The sequence below is a fragment of the Remersonia thermophila genome, chromosome 5 (genome assembly GCF_042764415.1).
Source record: "Remersonia thermophila strain ATCC 22073 chromosome 5, whole genome shotgun sequence".
In the NCBI taxonomy this organism is placed as follows: domain Eukaryota; kingdom Fungi; phylum Ascomycota; class Sordariomycetes; order Sordariales; family Chaetomiaceae; genus Remersonia; species Remersonia thermophila.
Genome location: NC_092221.1, coordinates 1,444,696 through 1,464,041, shown reverse-complemented (window position 1 = coordinate 1,464,041; position 19,346 = coordinate 1,444,696). Strand labels below are relative to the sequence as shown.

Here is a 19,346-nt window from a genome sequence, read left to right as displayed (position 1 = left end):
GGTAGCCGAGCCGACCTGTCATACAAGTAGTACATACATACCTGACTGTCAAACCTGCCTTTGTCTCTGCTATCTACAACTTCATTGCCGTCAGTCTACTTAAGGCTTTTAAAGAGTTGACGGCGCCTTTTTGGCAGTTTTGTTCCCCCCGATACGACTTGTTCCATCACCCTCATCTACAACGAGCATAGACCTCCTCCATTGCCTTCGCGCCCAAGATGGCTCACAACCCGGGCCCGTCGTCGGCCGCCGCCGCCGACGACGCCGTCTCGCGTGCCCTGGCCTCGGACTCCAAATCCAGCTCGGGCAATGAGACGACGAGCAAGCCTGGAGGCACCGCGCCCATCCATGACTATGACATTGACCGCGTCGAGAAAGTCTACCGGTACGGTCCATCCCCCCCCCCCCCTTTTTTTTTTCTTTTTTTCTTTTCAACCTTCTGACCGTCCTTGTAGCAAACTCGACCTGCGGATCCTCCCCGCGTTCTGGGTTCTCTACTTCCTGACCTCCGCCATCCGCTCCAACATTGGCATCGCCCAGACCATGAACATGGACGTCGGCCACGACCTGGTCACCATCCTCTCCCTCACCGCCCGCGACACCTCCCTCGCCCTGGCCCTCTTCTACGTCAGCTACGTCCTCTTCGACCTCCCCTCCAACCTCGTCATGTCCCGCCTGTCCCCGCGCGTGTGGATGGCGCGCATCGTCATCGCCGTGGGCGTGGTCGGCACGTGCTTCGCCGCGGTGCGCGACGCCTGGAGCCTGAAGCTCCTGCGGTTCCTGCTGGGCGTGGTGACGGCCGGCCTGTGGCCCGGCATGGCCTACTACCTGACGCTCTTCTACCCGCCGTCGAGGACGGGCAAGCGCATCGGCATGTACTTCACCGCGGCGCAGGTGAGCGCGGCGGTGGTGGGGCTCGTGTCGGCCGGGTTCCAGCGGATGGACGGCGTGCGCGGCATCGTCGGGTTCCGCTGGATGTTTTTGGTGTACGGCCTGTGCGGCGTCGTGCTGGGGTTCGCCCTGCTGTGGTGGCTGCCCGACAGGCCGCTGGCCCCGGGCGAGGAGAGGCCCGCGAGGAGCGCGCTGCCGTGGCATTCGCTCGGGAGGTGGCTGCCGAGGAGCCCCGAGGCCCTGACGGGCGAGGACGCCGTCGTTCATTACCACGATCTGCGCAGGGTCTATCATGCGAGGCCGTGGACGCTGAGGGATCTGGGGAGGGTCCTGGTGGACTGGCGGCTGTGGCCCCTGACGCTCATGTACTTTGGCGTGGTCGGCGTGGGCATCGGAACCCAGCTCTACGGCGGCGTCATCATCGCGTCGATTGGCAAGTTTACCGGCGTGCAGGTCAGCTTGCTGTTTGCGCCCATCTGGATCGTGAGTTTCTCTCTTCTCCTCTTACTCCCTTCTTTTTTCTTTCCTTCTATGATGATGATGATGATGATGATGATGATGCTAACAGACCAAAACCAAAACCCAGATGGACCTCATCGCCATCCTCATCGTCACCCCCATCTCGGATCGCTTCCACCGGCACCGCGCCTTCTTCTTTTCGTGCTCCGTCTGCATCCAGATCGCCGGCCTTTTGACCACCACCTTTGCCCTCGCCAACCCCTGGGCGCGCTACGGCGGCCTCTTGATGGTCGGCTTCGGCCTCGGGCCTACCGTGCCCATCTGCATGGCCTGGACGGGCGAGATCTTCCAGCGGCGGCACCGCGAGGTCGGCGTCGCCGTCGCCTCGGCGCTGGTGTCCGGGCTCGGGAACCTGGGATCCATCACGACCACGTACGCGCTCTACACCGGCTGGCCGGAGGATGCGGCGCCCGGCCCGCACCGGTATCGCAAGAGCAACCTCGCCATGATTGGCATCCTGTGCATGAGCATCGTGAGCAGCGTGGTCATGGTGGTGCTGCTCAAGGTGTTTGGCAACGAGCCGGCGAAGAAGAGCACGGGGAGCGGCGAGAGCTCGGACGCGGAGTGGGAGGACGGAGCGGCCAGGAGGGAGGCCCATCAGCGAGGGTTTAAGAGGTTGGGGTGGTGGAGCAAGTCCGCAGGGGACGATGCGGCGGACACGGTGACGAAGAAGGTCTCGCCTGAGGTGTAAGGTGAGAACGCGGGGGGGAACTCTCTTCTGGTGAGAGAGGGAGTTCCGAGGAGGGCGGTGATGGCGGAGTAAGCTCGCGGCTCTGCCGAGCGAGGGAATGACGCCAATGACGTCCAGCACCCGCTGGTTTCGTCGGGGGAAGAACAAGGTAAGGACGGACAGAGTGTCTCTGTTCAGCAACGACTTCACTTCTTGACACTTGATTGTCACAACCTATTTTTGTCCCTTTTTTTTTTTTTCTTTTTTTCCCCTTGTTTCTTTTGTTTTCCTCTCTGTTGTTCTCATGATGATACCCCATTTGTGTTTTTCGATACGCTGTCGCCATGTCCGAAGGGAATGTTCTTTTTGGGGTTGGTAGTTTTTTTTGTTTTTTTTGGGGTCCGGTCCTCCCCAATGGAGAGGGAGGGCAAGAAAACAAAAAGCTTCCCTGGAGAAGATACCAATGCTTCGACAGCGACAGTGCTGCTACGCCATCGCTGGGACGGCGTGTCGGGACTGAGGCGTCAGGTGGGCGACAATGCCGTTGCGCTATCGTTGCGCCGGCCTCGTGGGTGTTTGCTTTTCCTTTTTGGCACGGCTTGTTTCTCTTCTCTTCTCCTTTTGACCAAGCTTGTTCTTGGTCCCTTTTGTATCTAGGTAGCTTGGCTATTCCGGTGCCTTCCAGCAAGGATATGAGCCCTGCTGGGGTGGCCGGCGCATGCCAGATGTCCCCGGATGAGCCGCATGGACATTTGTAAGAGGGGGACTGGCCGCTCGTTGCAAGGTCTGGACGAGGGGTGCTCGTCATCTGGACCAAAATTGAGTCTCTTCCCTCATCTTCTTCTCGTCGACTGCAGAGTACCACATGCTATCTTGTATTGTCGGCGCTATCGACCTCGAGACAGCCATGAACCATACCATCCCAACTCCTAGCTCCCCCAACGCCTAGTGCTACCATTGAATACCCATTTCCCCCAGACACTCATCATGACAAGCAAAGACGCTCAAGAACAAATTTTGGTCCCAAAAAGCCCAAAACACCGCACCCATGTTGTCACGGTTCCCTCCCCATTCTTCGCTCGGACGCCGTATTGCTTGATGCAACAAGCAAACGGCCTGTTGGAAATCTTGGACTCGTCCAGCTTTTCGATGCTTCTTTCCTTTCCTCTTCCCGCCTCCTCGTTCTTCTCGTTCTCCTCTTCATCCTCCTCTGACGACACATCCGAGCTCTCCAAAGGCGGTTTCTCTAGCCCCGCCCTCCTCCTCAGCGACGCCTTCTTGGAGTCTTTCGGTGGTTGTTGTTGTTGTTGCTGCTGCTGCTGCTGCTGTAGCGCTTTGTGTTGCTTCCTTGTCCGTATTCCCTCGGCCGACCGTGATCCTGCGGTTTGCGTCTGTCTCTTCACTGTCTCCAGATTCCCCCACAGCGTGAACATCCTCTCGCGCAGCCGTTCCAGCGTTTTGGGGTCTCGGCGAAGGTTGGTCGCATCGAGGCCTGTCAAGCACTGTGCCTCGGTATTATCGACGAGAGCCCATAGACGGCTAGGGCGCGTTGCTTCCGGACTTTGTTCTGTTGTGTTTTTTGCAACAACCGGGTCTGCATCCTCAAGCAGCAGCGCAAACCGCCACTCCCAAACCGTTTTCGCTCCTTGCACCCCATCGCAGGCGGCAGCGTTGTTTGAGGAGGAAGAGGAGAGCGAGGCAGAGTCGCTGAGATCCCCATTATCCGACAGCTGGTCCCACTCAGCCAAAGTGCGGGAGCAGGCAAAATCTTGGAGGTTGTGTGGGAAGAAGTCGACGACGCGGACGCGGACTCGGTGCTTGGTGCAGGCGAAGGGTAAGGGATGGCCAGTGGTGGGGTAGATGGGGAGGTTGAGGATGGAGGTGATGCTGGCAAAGGGAGCTTTGTGGGTCTCGCAAGTTACGTGCTCGTTGAGCTCCAGCTTGAGGGGGGGATCGTCCGTGGAGGATGGATCGTTTGGCTGTTCCTTGGCCCCCGTCGTCGTCGTCGTCGCCGCCGCCGCCGCCGCCGCTGCTGCTGCTGCTACCTCCTCTTGTTGTTTCTTGGCCGCTCGGGCGGCTTTGCGGCGCTTTTTGGTATTGAGTCGTTCGGGCTCGGGCGTCGGCGAGTCTTTGCGCTTCTCTCCAGCTGCCAGGGACTCCCTCCGTTTTTCCCCTGCGACCTGGGCGGCTTTTAGCTGCTTGAGTTGCTTCTGCTTCTTTTTCTCGTAGTCTCGCCGGCGGCGTATGGCGTCCTTTAGTCTGGGGTCCGCATGCTCCAAATCCTCGGCGTTAAGAACATTGACATTGATTCGTGTCGTGTAGTTGAACGACTCCCTCAAGAAGCCCTCGAGGAACCGCCCATCTCGACCGTACTTGATCTGGACGTTGCGAAGTGCGACCCAGTCCCCCGCGGACACGTTCTCTTGGACGTAAGAGGCGTGCGGCTCAAAGCAGGTGACCTGGAGAGACATCTTGCCGTAGGGCCCGACCCAATCGAGCTTGGGTACGTTGGCCGGCTCCCCGGTATAGCCATAGCCATACGGGTCGCCGTCCGGAGCTGGCATCTCCTCCAAGGTGTGATTGTGAAAGTGCGGGTTCTCGGTGTAGTCCGAAACGTACAGCGTTACCGTCCCAAAGTTGGAAAAGGGCGGCCGGGCCACGCGCGCAATGAGGTCGCAGAACTGGCCCTCTCGAACATCCTTGAGCAGGCTGAACTTCTGCTTCACATTCCGAGACTCCTCTGCTCTCTGGCGAAACTCGGCCTCGTCGGGAAGGGTGCTCTTGTCGAGCTGGTGGTAGAGGTAAGAGACATAGGCGTTCGCCTCGGTAGAAGGGGCGTGCTTGTCCCGGTCCAAGTCGGCGAGGGCTTTCTGTGCCAAGGCAGGAGGCTCTGGGATCAGCCCTGCTTGATAGACGCGGATTGCGGTCGCTATGTTTGTGATGACGGATCGGGGATATGCGCGGTATTGCTGCACCTTCACCCTCCAGAGAAGAACAACGTCGCCAAGGCTGACTTTGGGCATGGCGGCCTCCTGTCGGAAGATGAAGACATTGAGGGCCTGGTCCTCGTCGTCCTGGACGGAGAGATCGACCAGCTTGAGCGTGGATTTAAAATCTGCCATGCGTCAGATAACGAGCTGGTTTGTCATGCGGACCTATGGGACGTACCTCTCCCGGTGGTTGGGACAGGCAGTTGGCACTCCTTGACCACACCGATGACGCTGACCAGCGAGCCCAAGGAGACCTCTGCATTCAGGATGGCCTGGATGGTGGTAAAATGAGGTGGGAGGGGCGGCGGCCCGGCCCCTCTTGTGCTCCTTCGGGGCTCCTGGGAGGGCATTTTGTCGGTGGTGGTGGTGGTGGTGGTAGTGAAGATGACTAGGGATAGTTACTCGTAGCGGCAGGGCAGACAAAAGAGAAGCTTAAAGACAACACGGTACAATGCCATGAGGGTTTGTCCCCCCACATTGCTCCAACGGAGGAAAAAAAAAAGACACACAGACAAAAAAAGGTGCTCTCAGAGTTTACATGGTTCTCTAAATCCCGACTTCTTTCATGTCTTCATGCTGTGTCATGTTGTACGTACTGTCTTCTTTGCCTTGGTTATCTTTCCTTTCACACGCGCGCGGGCGGGACGCGTTTTGTCTGGTTCGTTGGCCCAAAAGGGAAAGGCGCAACAGTGGTGCAAAAGTGGGTGCATTCATTTGCCTGACATCACAGGCGCGTCATTGTTTGTTCGCCCAACAGGAGCCCCGCAACGCCCAGCCCGCCGGTTCGTGCGCTCCCTCCTGTCTTTCCCGTCTTTGCCTTCTGCCTGAGCGTCCACGTGACCATCCTGCTGTAGGTAGTGGACGGTGTACTGCGTATCCGTTACACTCCACTTTTCTTCTGGCTTTTTCTGCTGCCAGAGTCGACAGAGGTGGGGCTCAAACCGCCCCCCGCCTCCCCTCCTCCCCCTTGGGCGAACGACGAAACTTTGACGACAGGCCCCATCTCTCGTTTTCAGCTTTCTGCATCCAGTGAAGCGACTCCTGTCTCCCCCCCCCCCCCCCCCCCAAATTTCTTCCTTTCATTGTTCTCCCAAAACAAGCACCAAAACCCTCTTCTTCCAACAACCCCTCCTCCGTCTCTCATCCTCTCCTTCTGGCACAACCCCGCCAAAAGACCAACCAGGACCTGTCCTCCAACCTGCAACACACGTCTCTGCTTGTGTTGTTGCGCAACAGGATCCATCAGCGGATTTTTTTTCTCCATTTCCGAGATTTTCTACAGATAAATACCGGGGCAACCAACTAGCGGATTTCTCATCCCTTCGGCGCCTCCACCCTCGACTCTTCCCCTGCGGCATCCATCCCTCTTGCACCTCTTCCACTCATCCACCCCTCGTCAACACCCCCAACCACAAACATGGCCGAACGCTACATCCCAGAGCACCGCCGCACCCAGTTCAAGGCGAAGAGCACCTTCAAGCCCGAGGAGCTGCGCCGCCGTCGCGAGGAGCAACAGGTCGAGATCCGCAAGGCGAAGCGCGAGGAGAACTTGGCCAAGCGTCGCGGTATCGGCACTGGTGACAACAGGCCCGGCGCGTCTTTGGGCGCTGCCCCCGACAGCGATGATGAGAACCCGCCGAGCGAGTCTCAGGTATGTTGTTGTCTCTTTTTTTTTCTTCTTTTTCATCTGGCTTTTCCTCTTCTTCCTCTCATCCCTCCCCTTGCCCCGCGTTTCTGCTGTGCCACGGAGTATCCACCCCACCTCCGTCTGCACTGTACCCCGCCAGCACTGCTGTGGTCCTGGTGCCGTCGTGTTGCGAGACGACGAGGGACGAGATGGGGACCTCACTCCCCGCTGCGTTTGCCCTAGGCGCATCTCTCGTTCGGCGCGATCGCATCACATCACCTGCGGCAGCAGTGCCGACAAAAGGCGGCGCACCGCACCCGTTCCCCCGTTGTTGCACTGTGCTCAAGCTAACCTCGTCCCTGCCCAGCTCAACGATGAGCTCCCCCTGATGGTCGCTGGCGTCTTCTCGGACCAGATCGACCAGCAGATTCAGGCCACAACCAAGTTCCGCAAGCTGCTCAGCAAGGAGCGTAACCCGCCGATCGAGGAGGTCATCAAGACCGGCGTCGTTAGCCGCTTCGTCGAGTTCCTTCGCTCCCCCCATACTCTCGTCCAGTTCGAGGCCGCCTGGGCCCTTACAAATATCGCTTCGGGCTCTGCTTCTCAGACCCAGGTCGTCATCGAGGCCGGCGCCGTCCCCATCTTCGTCGAGCTCCTCAACAGCCCCGAGCCCGATGTCCGCGAGCAGGCCGTGTGGGCTCTCGGCAACATTGCCGGCGACAGCCCGCAGTGCCGCGACTACGTCCTCAGCCAGGGTGCTCTCCGCCCGCTGCTCAACCTCCTCGGCGACAGCCGCAAGCTGAGCATGCTCCGGAATGCCACCTGGACCCTGAGCAACTTCTGCCGTGGCAAGACGCCGCAGCCCGACTGGCAGACGGTGCGTCGCCCAACCCTTCGTCCCCCCTTTCCTCGGACAATCACGTGATTGCTGACTCTCTCCCCCCGGACAGATCCAACCCGCGCTCCCGGTGCTTGCTAAGCTCGTCTACTCGCTGGATGACGAGGTTCTGATCGACGCCTGCTGGGCCATTTCGTACCTGTCGGATGGGTCCAACGACAAGATCCAGGCCGTCATTGAGGCCGGCATCCCCCGCCGCCTCGTCGAGCTCCTGATGCACGCCTCGACCTCGGTGCAGACCCCCGCCCTCCGGTCCGTCGGCAACATCGTCACGGGTGACGACATCCAGACCCAGGTCATCATTAACTGCGGTGCTCTGCCGTGTCTGCTGTCGCTCCTTAGCAGCAACAAGGACGGCATCCGCAAGGAGGCCTGCTGGACCATCTCCAACATCACGGCCGGCAACTCGGCTCAGATCCAGGCCGTCATCGACGCCAACATCATTCCTCCTCTCATCCACCTGCTCTCTAATGGAGACCTCAAGACTCGCAAGGAGGCTTGCTGGGCCATTAGCAATGCCACGTCGGGCGGTCTGCAGAAGCCTGACCAGATCCGGTACCTGGTCAACCAGGGCTGCATCAAGCCGCTGTGCGACCTGCTCGCCTGCCCCGACAACAAGATCATTCAGGTCGCGCTCGACGGTCTCGAGAACATCCTCAAGGTCGGCGAGCTCGACAGGCAGGCGGCTGGCGAGGGCGCCATCAACCAGTACGCCCTGTTCATTGAGGAGTGCGGTGGCATGGAGAAGATCCACGACTGCCAGACCAACGCCAACGAGGAGATCTACATGAAGGCCTACAACATCATCGAGAAGTACTTCTCGGATGATGACGAGAACGCCGATGACAACATGGCCCAACCGGCCCAGACTCAGTTTGGCCTTGGCGCCGCGACCAGCCAGACGGGCGGCTTCACCTTCGGTGCCAACGGTGCCGAGTCGATGGATATGTAAAGGGTTGCCAGGCAGAAGGATATCGTTCCAGCCGCCGAATCGTGCGGACGAGGCTCGCTGGGAAGCGTGCCCGCGGCTGGGACGAGGATAATCTCGGGTGCCTCTTTATGGCCCTGCACACCGGCATAATTCCCCGCTGCGTCACCGACTCTTTCCGGGCTGGCAAGCCATCGCGCCGTCTACGTTCTCGGCTGTCCCTCCCATTCCTTATTCTCACCCGTACCCCCCCACACAACACACCCCAACAACACCATCTTACCCCAGGAAACCTAAACCCCTAATTTGCTTTATCATACGAACCCCGCGGAATCACACCAGAGGGAGAGGTGCCAGGTCCTTTGGTAGCTTGATAGCTCCAGCCTGATGAGAAAGAGAGAGAGAAAGAGAAGATGATGCGTTCGGCGCAGAGACGATAGGATACGAGGGTCTGAATGGTAGCTTGATAGCTCCAACCCTCTTGAATTTACAAGCTGGAATTGGGAGGATAGGAAACCAACCTGCGGGCCGCGTAGCCTCGGGAGCAAAAAGAGGCGGGCGGGGCCCGTCCGCTGAGACGGTGGTCGCTCCGGACCTCGAAGGGCACCATCATCGCCTCGTCTCGGACTTCTCACTGGCCAATGGTAGTGCCGTGGTCAGTAAGGTCGAGTGTGGTGGATGGATGGCTCCGCGGATAACTTGTTTGTCGTTGGTTACTCTACCCCATATCGCCACCAAGTGGTGGCCGATGATGACCTTTGAGATGGAGTGGAGGGCCACCAGACAGGGAAATGGGATTTGACAAAGGCGGGTTGGCATGCGAGAGGGCGCTGGTTTGTCGTTCGAACTAGGGCTCTAGTGAATGATGATGTCGATATCGTCGAACGCTGAGATGACCGGCGTGATCTTGTGAAAATGTCTGTGGGCGACCTTCTCCCCGTCTCCAGCACACTAGGATGATGATGGCTATCTCAGCATGGTCTTGGTCCGTTCCTGGATATGCTGTGAACACGATGTGGAGAATCGCGGCGATACAAGAGAGTGAAAGCGAAAATAAAATGCTGTGAGAGCGTGAGCAGGCCAACAAGCATCAATTGGAATCAGCTTCCTGTCTATTGTATCTCTATCATGACGATAAGCGGAAGAGGTCACCTCTTTTTCTTTCTTTTTCTTTTCTTCCGGCCAACGTCCAACGGCCCCCCCGACGCGAGCAAGCTCAGGCGTCCATCCCGTCCAACTCAACCAGCCTCGTCACGATTCGAATAATCTCACCCGCCACCTTGTCATCGTTCTCTCCCCCGCCGCCGCCGCCGCCGCCTCCGTTTCCGCTGCCTCCGCCAACGCGCCGATCAATCAGCCGGTCAATCACCCCCCTCAAACGCGAGACGAGGACGCCGATGCGTGCCCACCCCCTCAGCCTCAACCAGCCGTCAACGACGAGTCCGCGGCCCTGGGTGTCGAGCGCGATGGAGCCGGCGAAGAGGAGGAGGGTGTAGGCGTTGAAAGCTGCAGGGCGTTAGCCATCATCCTTTGTTTTGGCGGCTGCCTGGGAAGAATGGAGAAAGGGGGGGATGAGGTCAGGGGGGGGACAAAGATACGTACGTGTCAGGTCCCTGATAAAGACCTTGCTGGTAGCCATCATGGTAAAGTACGACAGGTACGCCGCGTTCCCTCCGAACCCTTGGCTATCAAACAGCGTGCTCGCCGGGTGGATGAAAACACGCCCGTGATCCTGCGAGAAGTACTTGATGGTCTTTGCCTCCGGGTCGAGCTCGACGGCGCCCGACACGGACGTGGCGAACTTTTTGTCCGGGAACTGGATGCGGACGATTTGCGGGTTGAAAGCGGATGCCGTGAGCGCGCGGAGCAGGGCCGCCGAGCTCGATAACTGCTGCGGGGTTTGCTGTTGCGGCGATGGCGACGGCTGGCGGATTCCCAGCTCGGCCAGGGACGAGTAGTACTGCGACCTCGTCGAGGCGATATCCGACAGCGCCGGGAACGACAGGAAGTTGTCATCGCACCACTGCCGCACCCTCCGCTGCGGGAGGCCCCGATCGGCCATCATGGCGTCCCACTCCTGGTACGCGCGCAGGTCGGTGAGCAGATCCCCATCCCCCGCTCTCGCGAACCGCATGCGCGCCTGCTTCGCCTCGTCTCTGCGATCGGGCGGCGACAGGAACGGGCTCCGCGTGCTCAGGATGGCCGCGATCGTCACGCAGCTGTCCAGACACCCAAAGATGGCGCCGTAGACCATGAGCTTGCCGCACCGCAGATCGGCGGGTATCATGGCCAGCTGCTGGCCCAGCGCGGTCAGCTCGTCGCCGTCCAGCGCGCCCATGCGCCGGAGCATGCCGATCGCCCCCTCCACCGCCATCGCCTCGGGCGGCGTCGGGGCGCGGGAGAGGAACCGCTGCACATCGCGGATCCCCATCGCCCGCACCGCCAGGCACAGCTGCTCGAGGGGCACGCGGCGGATCTCCGGGTCGGGCCGCTCCGCCATCTGGGCCTCGAGGTTGCGCGTGTAGAGCTTGTAGCACTTGCCGGCCTGCACACGACCGGCGCGGCCGCGGCGTTGCTTGCAGGCCGCGCGGGAGGCCCAGGTTTCCTCGAGCTTGCGCATGTTGCTGACCGGGTCGTACGAGGTTTCTTTGACGCGGCCGCTGTCGACCACGGCGACGATGTCGTCGATGGTGATGGACGTTTCGGCCACGTTGGTGGCCACCACGACCTTTCGCTTCCCCGGCGGGGGCGGGGCAAAGACGCGGCGCTGCTCGCGGGTTTCGAGGGATGCGTGGAGCGGGAGGACGTGGAGGGAGGGGATGGCGCGCAGGGCGTTGCAGGCGCGGTTGATCTCGGCGACGCCGGGGAGGAAGACCAAAACGCCGCCGGCTTTTTGGGTCGACGACAGGTCCTGGTCGATGCCGCGGACGGTCTCAACGAGGAGGTCGTAGTTGATGCGGGTGCCCAGCTTCAGGATGGTCTTGTTGACGGGATCCGACGACTCGGCGCCGGTGGGCGTGCTGGTGCCGTCGTCGTGGCCGTCGTAGCGGTTGCCGACGCTGAAGCCCGTCATGCGGATCACGTCGTCCAGGTAGTAGTCTTGCACCGGGTACGTGCGGCCCGAGATTTCCACCATGCCGACCGTCATGTCCTCCCGATCCGCCGTGAAGTAGTCGCGGAAGGAGGCGGCGTCGAGGGTGGCGCTCATGAGGATGAGCTTGAGGTCGCGCCGCTCGTAGAGAACGTCCCGGATGATGCTCAGAAGGAAATCGGTGTCGAGGCTGCGCTCGTGAACCTCGTCGACAACGATGTGGCTGACATCTGCCAGCGAAGCCACCACGTCCTCCACGCGGCCACCGGACGTTTGCAGGCGCCGGAGCAGCACGCCGGTCGTGACGAAGGTAATCTTGGTGTCGGGCGAGGTCTTGGACTCGCCGCGGATGCTGTAGCCGACTTCTTGGCCGACCTGAACGCATCGCTCCTCGGCCACGCGGTCGGCGAGACCCAGGGCCGAGATACGGCGAGGCTGCGTCACGATGATGTTGGCGCTGCCGCCCAGCCCCTTGTTGTACAGGTCGTCGAGAACAAACTGCACCGACTGGGTCGATTTGCCCGAGCCTGTCTCTCCCGAGATGATGGTAACCTGGTTCTCGGCAACGATTTGGACGAGCCGATCGCGGACCTGCCAGGCCGGAAGCCGCTCTCGCTGCGAGAGCATTTTCTTGTAGCCCGGGGCTTGGGTCCGCGCTACCCACTCCTCCTTGTTCCGCGGGTTTGGAGTCCAGCTGATGGGCTTGGGATTCCTCCTGCGAGGCTTGCGGGCAGCCCGGGCGGCAGACGCTGGCGCTTCCGAGACGGCAGACGACACGGCCGATACATCCCGGAGAGCACCAGGCCGCTCAATGATGTCGTTGATGTTCTCCTGGACCCAGCTGATCAGGTAGTAAATCTTGGACTCCTCGCCCTGCAGCGACTCGTGGGCATACGCGAGCGCCTTCTTGATGACGCTTAGCTTGATGTACGCAGGCAGCGGCGCCGTGACGGACAAGACGACCTGCGTCGGGTACCGCGGCGTCTTGCGGAACTGTAGATACGTCTCGACGTCGGTGTTGGTCCCGTTGACGACGGACTCGAGCCGGACCTGGAACAACTCGTCCGACACGCGCGAGAACTTGTCGCCAAAGCTGGCCTCGATGGTCGCCATCTCCTCCTCCCAGCACTCCTCGGGGCTTCTCCACGAGTCGACCTCCTCCATCTGGGCCGCATCCGGGGCGTCAGCTCCCGTGCCGCTAGACACGAGCAGCTGCTGGAGGGCCTCGGCGGCCTTGCCCTCGTCGCCGCCGCTGGCATCGAGGATCTTGCGACACAGGTCAATCGAATAGCCCGACTCGGCGAGGCGCTTGATGGCACCCTCCCGCCGCAGGTCGGTCGCGGCGACGGTGACGCCGGCGGTGTACTTCTCGGGCAACGCCCAGCGGGGCAGGTCGTCCTCGGGGATGTGAACGAGCAGCCACTCGAGCGCCTCCTCGCGGTCCTTGCACACGTCGACGGCCTCCTGGATGTGGCTCGGGCGGAAGCCGAGCTGCTTGAACTCGTTGACGATGGCGGCCTTGTCCGCGTCCGGGATGACCAGGCCGTGCGGATTCCACGCCACCTCCTTCCTCAGCAGGTCCTCGAGCTGCGACCGCGTCTTGTTGCCCATCTCAATCTTGGGCACCGTCGCCCAGCCGCGCATCAAGGCGGACGCTCCGGCGCCGCCCCCGCTCCCCGACCGCAACGCCAGCCCCGGCTGGCTGGCCGCGGCAGCCTGCTCTTTGGCGGCCTGGGCACGGGCCTGCTCCTTCTTCTTCTCCGCCGCGGCCTTGGCCTCTTCACGCTCCCGGGCGGCCTGGAAGGGGTCGGCCTCGTACATCCAGGCGCGGCCTTCCTTGACGTCCTGCTTCTTGAGGGCCTCAAAGTCCTTCCACAGCGCCTTGTAGTCGGGCGGCAGGGTCAGGTGAAGGTTCTTCATGCTGCACACGCGATACAGAGCGTAGGTGGCGGCGAAGTGCTTGGCCTCAAGAGCGGTGGGCTTGTAGGCGAGGTGGACATGGCTGGGAGGAAGTTTGAAAGGCGGCAGCTTGGTGATCTCGCCGGTCTTTGGGTTCTTGGATGACAGGCTGACCAGGACCGAGAAGCCCTCCTTGGTCTTGATGGTGTTGTACTCGGGCTTTTCCCACTTCTGCTTCTGGCAGTGCTCCGAGAGGAGGTTGACGGGCAGCTTGCCCGTCCACGAGGCGCCGCCGATGATCTGGCGGACCGTCGGACGGGGCGGTCCCTCCTGGCCCTCGGCGCCCTGGGCATTGCTGTTGCCGGCCGACGAAGGACCACCCCGGCGGCCTTTGGAGTCTTTGTCCTTGGTTGAGTTGGTGAAGACAATGAAATCGGTGTCAGAGGGGGCCGGCTTCTTGGCATCCTTTTTGCCCGATTTGGCCTGGGACTGAGCGGGAGTCGGCGTCGAGGTGCCGCTCGAATTCTTGCCCTTCTTTGCCATTTCTTTTTTTTTGGGGGGGAGGGGTGTATCTGGGTTTGACCCCCGTTGGCTTCAGTGACGATGTTGATATGGATCAAGGTGAAATTTCTAGGGTGAGCCAGCCTCGGACCCAAAGAAGCTGGAAATATGCCTTCACTCGGCAGCAAGAGACCCTTGGCAGAAAATGGCCACCACGAAGCGATCCATGGCAGTTCAAAAGAAAACCCAGAGAGAGAGAACAAGACAGAGGTTTCTCCTGGAGCCAGAAGCAAGGAGGAGAGGACCGCTTGTGAGATGTGCTGTTTGTTTTTGTTTTGCTGGGACTGGGCAAGTGTCTGCGTCTTGGCGACCTGGAACGCTGGGAACGGTGAAAAAGAAGCGTTCCGGACGTTGGAGGGGCTGGAGGTATGCATCAACCGGGGGCGCATATCGTTCAAAGCGATCATGGTCTTGTGAAACACAGTGCCTCCTGGGCTGCTGCACGTCATACCTATCTTGAAAAAGGCAACACAATGCTATGTAGTGTATCTCTAGGCAAAGCTGCCGAGGTGGGATTTCATGCCTCAGTATCGTCAAATGTCGCTGCCCCAGACTTCCCAATGCTCCATGCGCCCCCAAATTATTTGGATCCTCGGCCTCTTCTCCCCAGGATCTCACAGCCCATGCCCGGTCTTTGTCTCCCTTGTCCCGGCCCAAGGGACCTTCTCTATGGTTCCTCTTCCCAGAAGCTCAAAATGCCAGAGATCGAGGGAGGGGCGAGGGGAGGAGGCTCCCCGTCGTCCGTCTGCTTTTGCTTGCCCCTCGCGCTCCCGCCTACTCGCTCTCCGCCTCCGCATCGCCAACCACCTCTTGATCCTCCTCCCCGTCTCCATCCTCGTCCCCATCCCCATCCTCCTCATAGTCATCTTCCTCTTCCTCCTCGGCACCTATACTCCTCTCCGTGCCAACCCAGGCCGTCTTTGCCTGCTTTCGAAGCTCTTCCGCCTCCTTCGCCTCCCTCTCCCGGGCCGCCGCAGCCGCTGCAGCCTTCTGCCGCCACCCTGACCCCTTTGGCCGTCCACGAGGCCTCTTTGCCGGCGTCGCAGACTCCCCTTCCGTAGCAGCAGCAAATATCCTCGCATCCGACGCGGCCTCCAGCACCTCATTCTCCCTCTCGTGCGCCTTCCTCTTCGCCGCGGTGCCGGTCGCCGTTTTGCTGGGGACACTGCCGACGAGGCTGGCGGTGGCGTCCTTGCGGGGGCGGCCGCGGCCGCGGCGCACGGGAGCTGTAGGGTCGGCGGCGGGCGGTTTGGCCACGCCTGCGGCGGCGACCCGGGCGCTGACCCTGGTTCCGGGAGTGGCGGGAGCTGCGGCAGCCTGCGCGGCCTGCTGCTTCTTGCCGCTACCAGGGGGGCGACCGCGCGGGCGGCCCGGGACGGTGGGTTTGGTCTTGCGCCTGGAGGGGGAGAGCGGAGGACGGCCACGCTTGCGCTTGACGGGCTCGTCGGCAGGAGGAGGCGTAGAAGGCATTTTTTTTCGGATTTTTCTTTGGGAGAGGGTTTGGGCGGATGGGAGTTGAAGATCGTGTTGAAGGTCAGGGGGGGTGGGGTTGGTTCTTTGTTCTCTTGGTCGATGCGCGCTCGGCTACGAAATGAAGCAAGATGTGATGGGGTATCGATTCAAGACTGGAAGGTTGAAGAAGGGCGGAAATCGGTCGGTCGGCCGGCCGTCGAAGAGGCGAGAAGGGGTTTTTCAGCAGCTCTTCACAGTGAGGGGGCTCTGGGTAGGAAATCGCGTGTTCGAGACGCGCTGTTGGTGGGACGCGTTTGCTGGCCCGCAGTTTGTTCGCTTGCTGGCCTCCCACCGTTGCTTTTTCAGTCAGCTTGACTGCGCGCGAGATGACAGCAAGAAAAAAAAAACCAGTAAAAATTCCAAAAGAAAAAATTACCTAATCGCACTTAACCAACCTGGGCGACGTAGATTTTTGCTCGAGATGCGTTGTAGGAGAAAGGGATAGGCTTGACGGAAAGGTTGAACTGGGAGGTAATGGAGGAACAGAAGCAGAGTTGCTGTTCCAGGGTTTTTCGTCAGTTGCCTGATTTGGATATGGAGCAAGGCGGAAAGTTGACATGCCTGCACTGGACCAGCACAGCTGTACGGGTTACCCAAGACAGCGGTTGCCAGTGTCAGGATTTTTTTTTTTTCTGTTCTCCATCGCGTGACCATTTCGTCTGGTTATTGTATGGAGATATTTATTGTGCTGCATTTCTAGTTTCTATTTCATCATTTCCGAGTCCCCTTTGTTTTTTAACGTTGCCATTGTCCATAGAGGTCAATGGCTGGCGGTTACATGTACTATGTGCGCAGTACATAGAGCACACCGGGGCTGAGCACCCCAGCGTTCCATTATTGTTTATTATTATTGCCTCCCCGAATCAATCCCGGGTCAATAGTTTCGTTGTTCTGAGAGTCAGCTTCCCAGAGCCGGGCCAAAAACACTCCCCAGGCCTACTCAGCCAAACTCTGCATGTTTGACACCTTCCAAACTATCTGTAGAACTCTCCAGGTACACTGCAAGAAAAAAAAGGAAAAAAAAAAAGAGAAAAATACCACACCTGTGCTCATTTTGTGTACTCGGGCATGCTAGCGCTAAGCTCCCTGATATCAAAATCACGCCAATCTTGACGGACAGTCATGTCCGTGCCAGCAATCTCCACAGAGGAGCACACCTAGGTTAGATTGTGCCGCCCATGTGTGAGCAAGATAGTTTGGTAGAAGCGGAAACGTAGTGATAGAGATGCTGTAGCTAGTCCCTTCGAGCGCCGTGAGCTGTATCCCCATGCACCTTTGTCTCTCTCTCCCTGTCCCATTACACCTGTCGCCGAGAGAGACCCAGAGGTATATCCGCTCGCCAGCCTCGCCCTCCCACTACCAGAGAAAGAAGGACGACCACGTCCAGCCTGATAACTGCTTGTTTGTTTCTATTCCGGAGGTACTGTACTAGTCCACCGCGCACCCTCCTCCCTTCCACCCGCCCCGAGCAACTATCAAGCTCAGTGCCAAGACAAGACAGGAAACAAATTGAAAAGGCATAGAGTCGTAATTGTAGCGACCTTTGGTAAGGTAGATCTGCCGTAAGTGTCAGTTGCGGTCTTGGCGAATGCGCCGTTCATTTGTTCTGCGCCGACCAGGGGATTTCTTTATTCCACCACCCCTTCCCTCCCCCTCGGGGCCCGGGGTTCCGTCATTCCTCAGAGATAAGGGGATTGCTGTCTCCTCCCATAGACCTGGGTTCTTTCTTGGGGTATCATGCGTTGTTCCAGTTCCGGTTGTCCACGCCTCCTCTTCGCTCCCTTCTGTCTGCTCTCTCCATGGTCACGATGCGTCAGCGTCGTGTCCATCTAACATCATGCCGTCTTTTCGTCTTGTTGCGGCTGTTGTGGTTTCTCAGAAATTGAACCCACCACCCCCTCTCGCCTCCAGACATCAGACAGACAGCCACCCCTTAGTCCGTCTTCCAGTGGCCTGCACCGCCCTCATTCCCGCCGAGGTACAGCTCAACGGCATACAAGCCCGCCGTCCCCACCAGGTTAACCCAGCGCCAGGTGCTCCCACCGGCATCGCCCGCACGCAGGGTCCAACCGCCGTCATCGCCGCTCGAGACGCTGAAGTGCTGCAACAACAGGCTCGTGTAAACAGCAATCAGCATCGACGGCGAGAACCAGCTCAGAAACCCGATCAGGCGGTTCGCGCCGTCGCCGCTGTCTTCAAGCGTTGGGTCGTCCATGATAGCGGTCGCACCAAGCTCCTTGACGGCCGGGATGATGCGCGTGGCGCAGTAGAAGACGATGATGCGATACGTCAGCGAGATGATGACGCTCGGCGTGATGGTCTGAAAGGCCGCGTAGAGAAACTGGAAGGACGTGTTGAAGGCGCTCGGGAGGCTGCTTAACATGTGCATCAGGGTCGAGTAGGACGCCATGATGATCGGGGGCAGGGGCGGGAACTCGGGTTGCGTGGCGGCCTGTTCCGCGGCGGCGGCGGCTGCAGCCGTGGAGGGCTGGTAGTCGGTGAAGATCTGGTAGACGCAGAGCACGGCGTAGGCGAGCAGCAGCGACGACTCGATGGGATTGCCGCGTCCGCTGGCGATGCCAAACGCACCGAGGAAGGCCACCGAAGTCATGGCAACCCCGATCATGGTCGCATCCAGGTTGCTGATCTGCGGGAATCGGATGACGCGCCACAGGAAGTAGACGGCGCCGGAGATGATGGAGCTGGCGAGCACGAGGAACACTATCTGCAGGCCTCGTCAGTAAGCAAAGAGCGAGACGCGCTCGTCGGAACGGGTGAGCCTCACCATCCATGTGTCGCTTCTTCCTCGGTTAACGAGCCACCGGGTGATCTGGCCCGCCGCCTGGATGACTAGCAAGCTGCAGAAGCCCTCAAGCAGCTGGAAGACGGGGCTCGAGTAGATCAGGGTATTGTCCCAGGCGCCGAGGGCGACCGTCTCAACGAACCCATCCTGACCAAAGAGCCAATCCTTCCACGTCTTATGATGCGTCGATGAGATGTGCGAGAAGGTTCTTGATACCCACCCGGCGTTCTCGGCGTCGACCGAAAACCGGTTGAGCGACCAGATAAACAAAGTCGGGATGACGATCCACTGCGACAGGGCGATCAGGTTCTTGATGAACCAGCGGACCCGCGAGCGCTCGGGCGTGACGAGGCGGGCGACGCTGTAGACAAAGTAGAAGAGGAAGAGCGATAGGGAGTAGGCCAGGCCGGCATCGCGGCCCCCGACGTCGAAGGCGATGGGTATGGAAAGCAAGATGGCGAGCAGAAAGATGGCGCTCGAACAGGCGCTGATGAACCACCACATGGTCACGGCAGAGGCGTCGTCGTCGTCGTCGTCGTCGTCGGTGTCGGCAGGTGGTCGAGGTGACGGCGCCCCTGCGGCCGGGCGCAGCGAGGAGGCAGTATTCGTAGTCTCGGCCTCCGCTCTAGCTGTGTGGTCGTGACTGAGATCGGATTCTCGAGCGCCTCACGGAATGGCTGTGTCCCTGGGGCCAAGCTCCGAGCTCCCCTGGAGGAGTGGTGGGGTCAATTGGGCTGAGGAGGGGCGAGCCGATTAGGCGTTAGGCGAGCGCGTCTTGCCAGCAAGGGAACAATGACTTTTCTTTCGCGGATGGGAAGGTTGAGGCTTTGAAGAATCTATTGGCCAGGTCGGCGTCGCGAGGGCTGGATTTGCGATGGAGCGACTGGGGTTGTTTTTTTTTTTTTTGTTGCTTCAGCGGCTGGCGGGAGAGATTCGATCTGATGCTACTCGGTATCT

The 19,346-nt window shown here is 60.0% G+C and overlaps 6 protein-coding genes across 6 annotated transcripts; 2 read left to right on the top strand and 4 right to left on the bottom strand.

Annotated features, from left to right (window-relative positions):
- Positions 1 to 218: 218 nt before the first annotated feature.
- On the top strand, positions 219 to 2,101 carry VTJ83DRAFT_5617 (uncharacterized protein; the record flags this gene model as incomplete). The annotated part of the gene is made up of 3 exons (XM_071012237.1): positions 219 to 385; positions 456 to 1,374; positions 1,478 to 2,101. The coding sequence occupies 3 exons, from the start codon at positions 219 to 221 to the stop codon at positions 2,099 to 2,101; spliced, it is 1,710 nt and encodes a 569-aa protein (XP_070864992.1).
- A 983-nt stretch (positions 2,102 to 3,084) lies between these two features.
- VTJ83DRAFT_5616 (uncharacterized protein) lies at positions 3,085 to 5,420 on the bottom strand (the record flags this gene model as incomplete). The annotated part of the gene is made up of 2 exons (XM_071012236.1): positions 3,085 to 5,195; positions 5,249 to 5,420. The coding sequence occupies 2 exons, from the start codon at positions 5,418 to 5,420 to the stop codon at positions 3,085 to 3,087; spliced, it is 2,283 nt and encodes a 760-aa protein (XP_070864991.1).
- Positions 5,421 to 6,487: 1,067 nt separating this feature from the next.
- VTJ83DRAFT_5615 (uncharacterized protein) lies at positions 6,488 to 8,547 on the top strand (the record flags this gene model as incomplete). Its single annotated transcript, XM_071012235.1, has 3 exons — positions 6,488 to 6,721; positions 7,065 to 7,574; positions 7,648 to 8,547. The coding sequence occupies 3 exons, from the start codon at positions 6,488 to 6,490 to the stop codon at positions 8,545 to 8,547; spliced, it is 1,644 nt and encodes a 547-aa protein (XP_070864990.1).
- Positions 8,548 to 9,739: 1,192 nt separating this feature from the next.
- Positions 9,740 to 14,056, bottom strand: VTJ83DRAFT_5614 (uncharacterized protein; the record flags this gene model as incomplete). The annotated part of the gene is made up of 2 exons (XM_071012234.1): positions 9,740 to 10,029; positions 10,126 to 14,056. The coding sequence occupies 2 exons, from the start codon at positions 14,054 to 14,056 to the stop codon at positions 9,740 to 9,742; spliced, it is 4,221 nt and encodes a 1,406-aa protein (XP_070864989.1).
- A 792-nt stretch (positions 14,057 to 14,848) lies between these two features.
- Positions 14,849 to 15,544, bottom strand: VTJ83DRAFT_5613 (uncharacterized protein; the record flags this gene model as incomplete). Its single annotated transcript, XM_071012233.1, has 1 exon — positions 14,849 to 15,544. One exon carries the CDS (start codon positions 15,542 to 15,544, stop codon positions 14,849 to 14,851), a length of 696 nt encoding a protein of 231 aa, XP_070864988.1.
- A 1,975-nt stretch (positions 15,545 to 17,519) lies between these two features.
- Positions 17,520 to 18,893, bottom strand: VTJ83DRAFT_5612 (uncharacterized protein; the record flags this gene model as incomplete). The annotated part of the gene is made up of 2 exons (XM_071012232.1): positions 17,520 to 18,311; positions 18,372 to 18,893. 2 exons carry the CDS (start codon positions 18,891 to 18,893, stop codon positions 17,520 to 17,522), a joined length of 1,314 nt encoding a protein of 437 aa, XP_070864987.1.
- Positions 18,894 to 19,346: the final 453 nt, after the last annotated feature.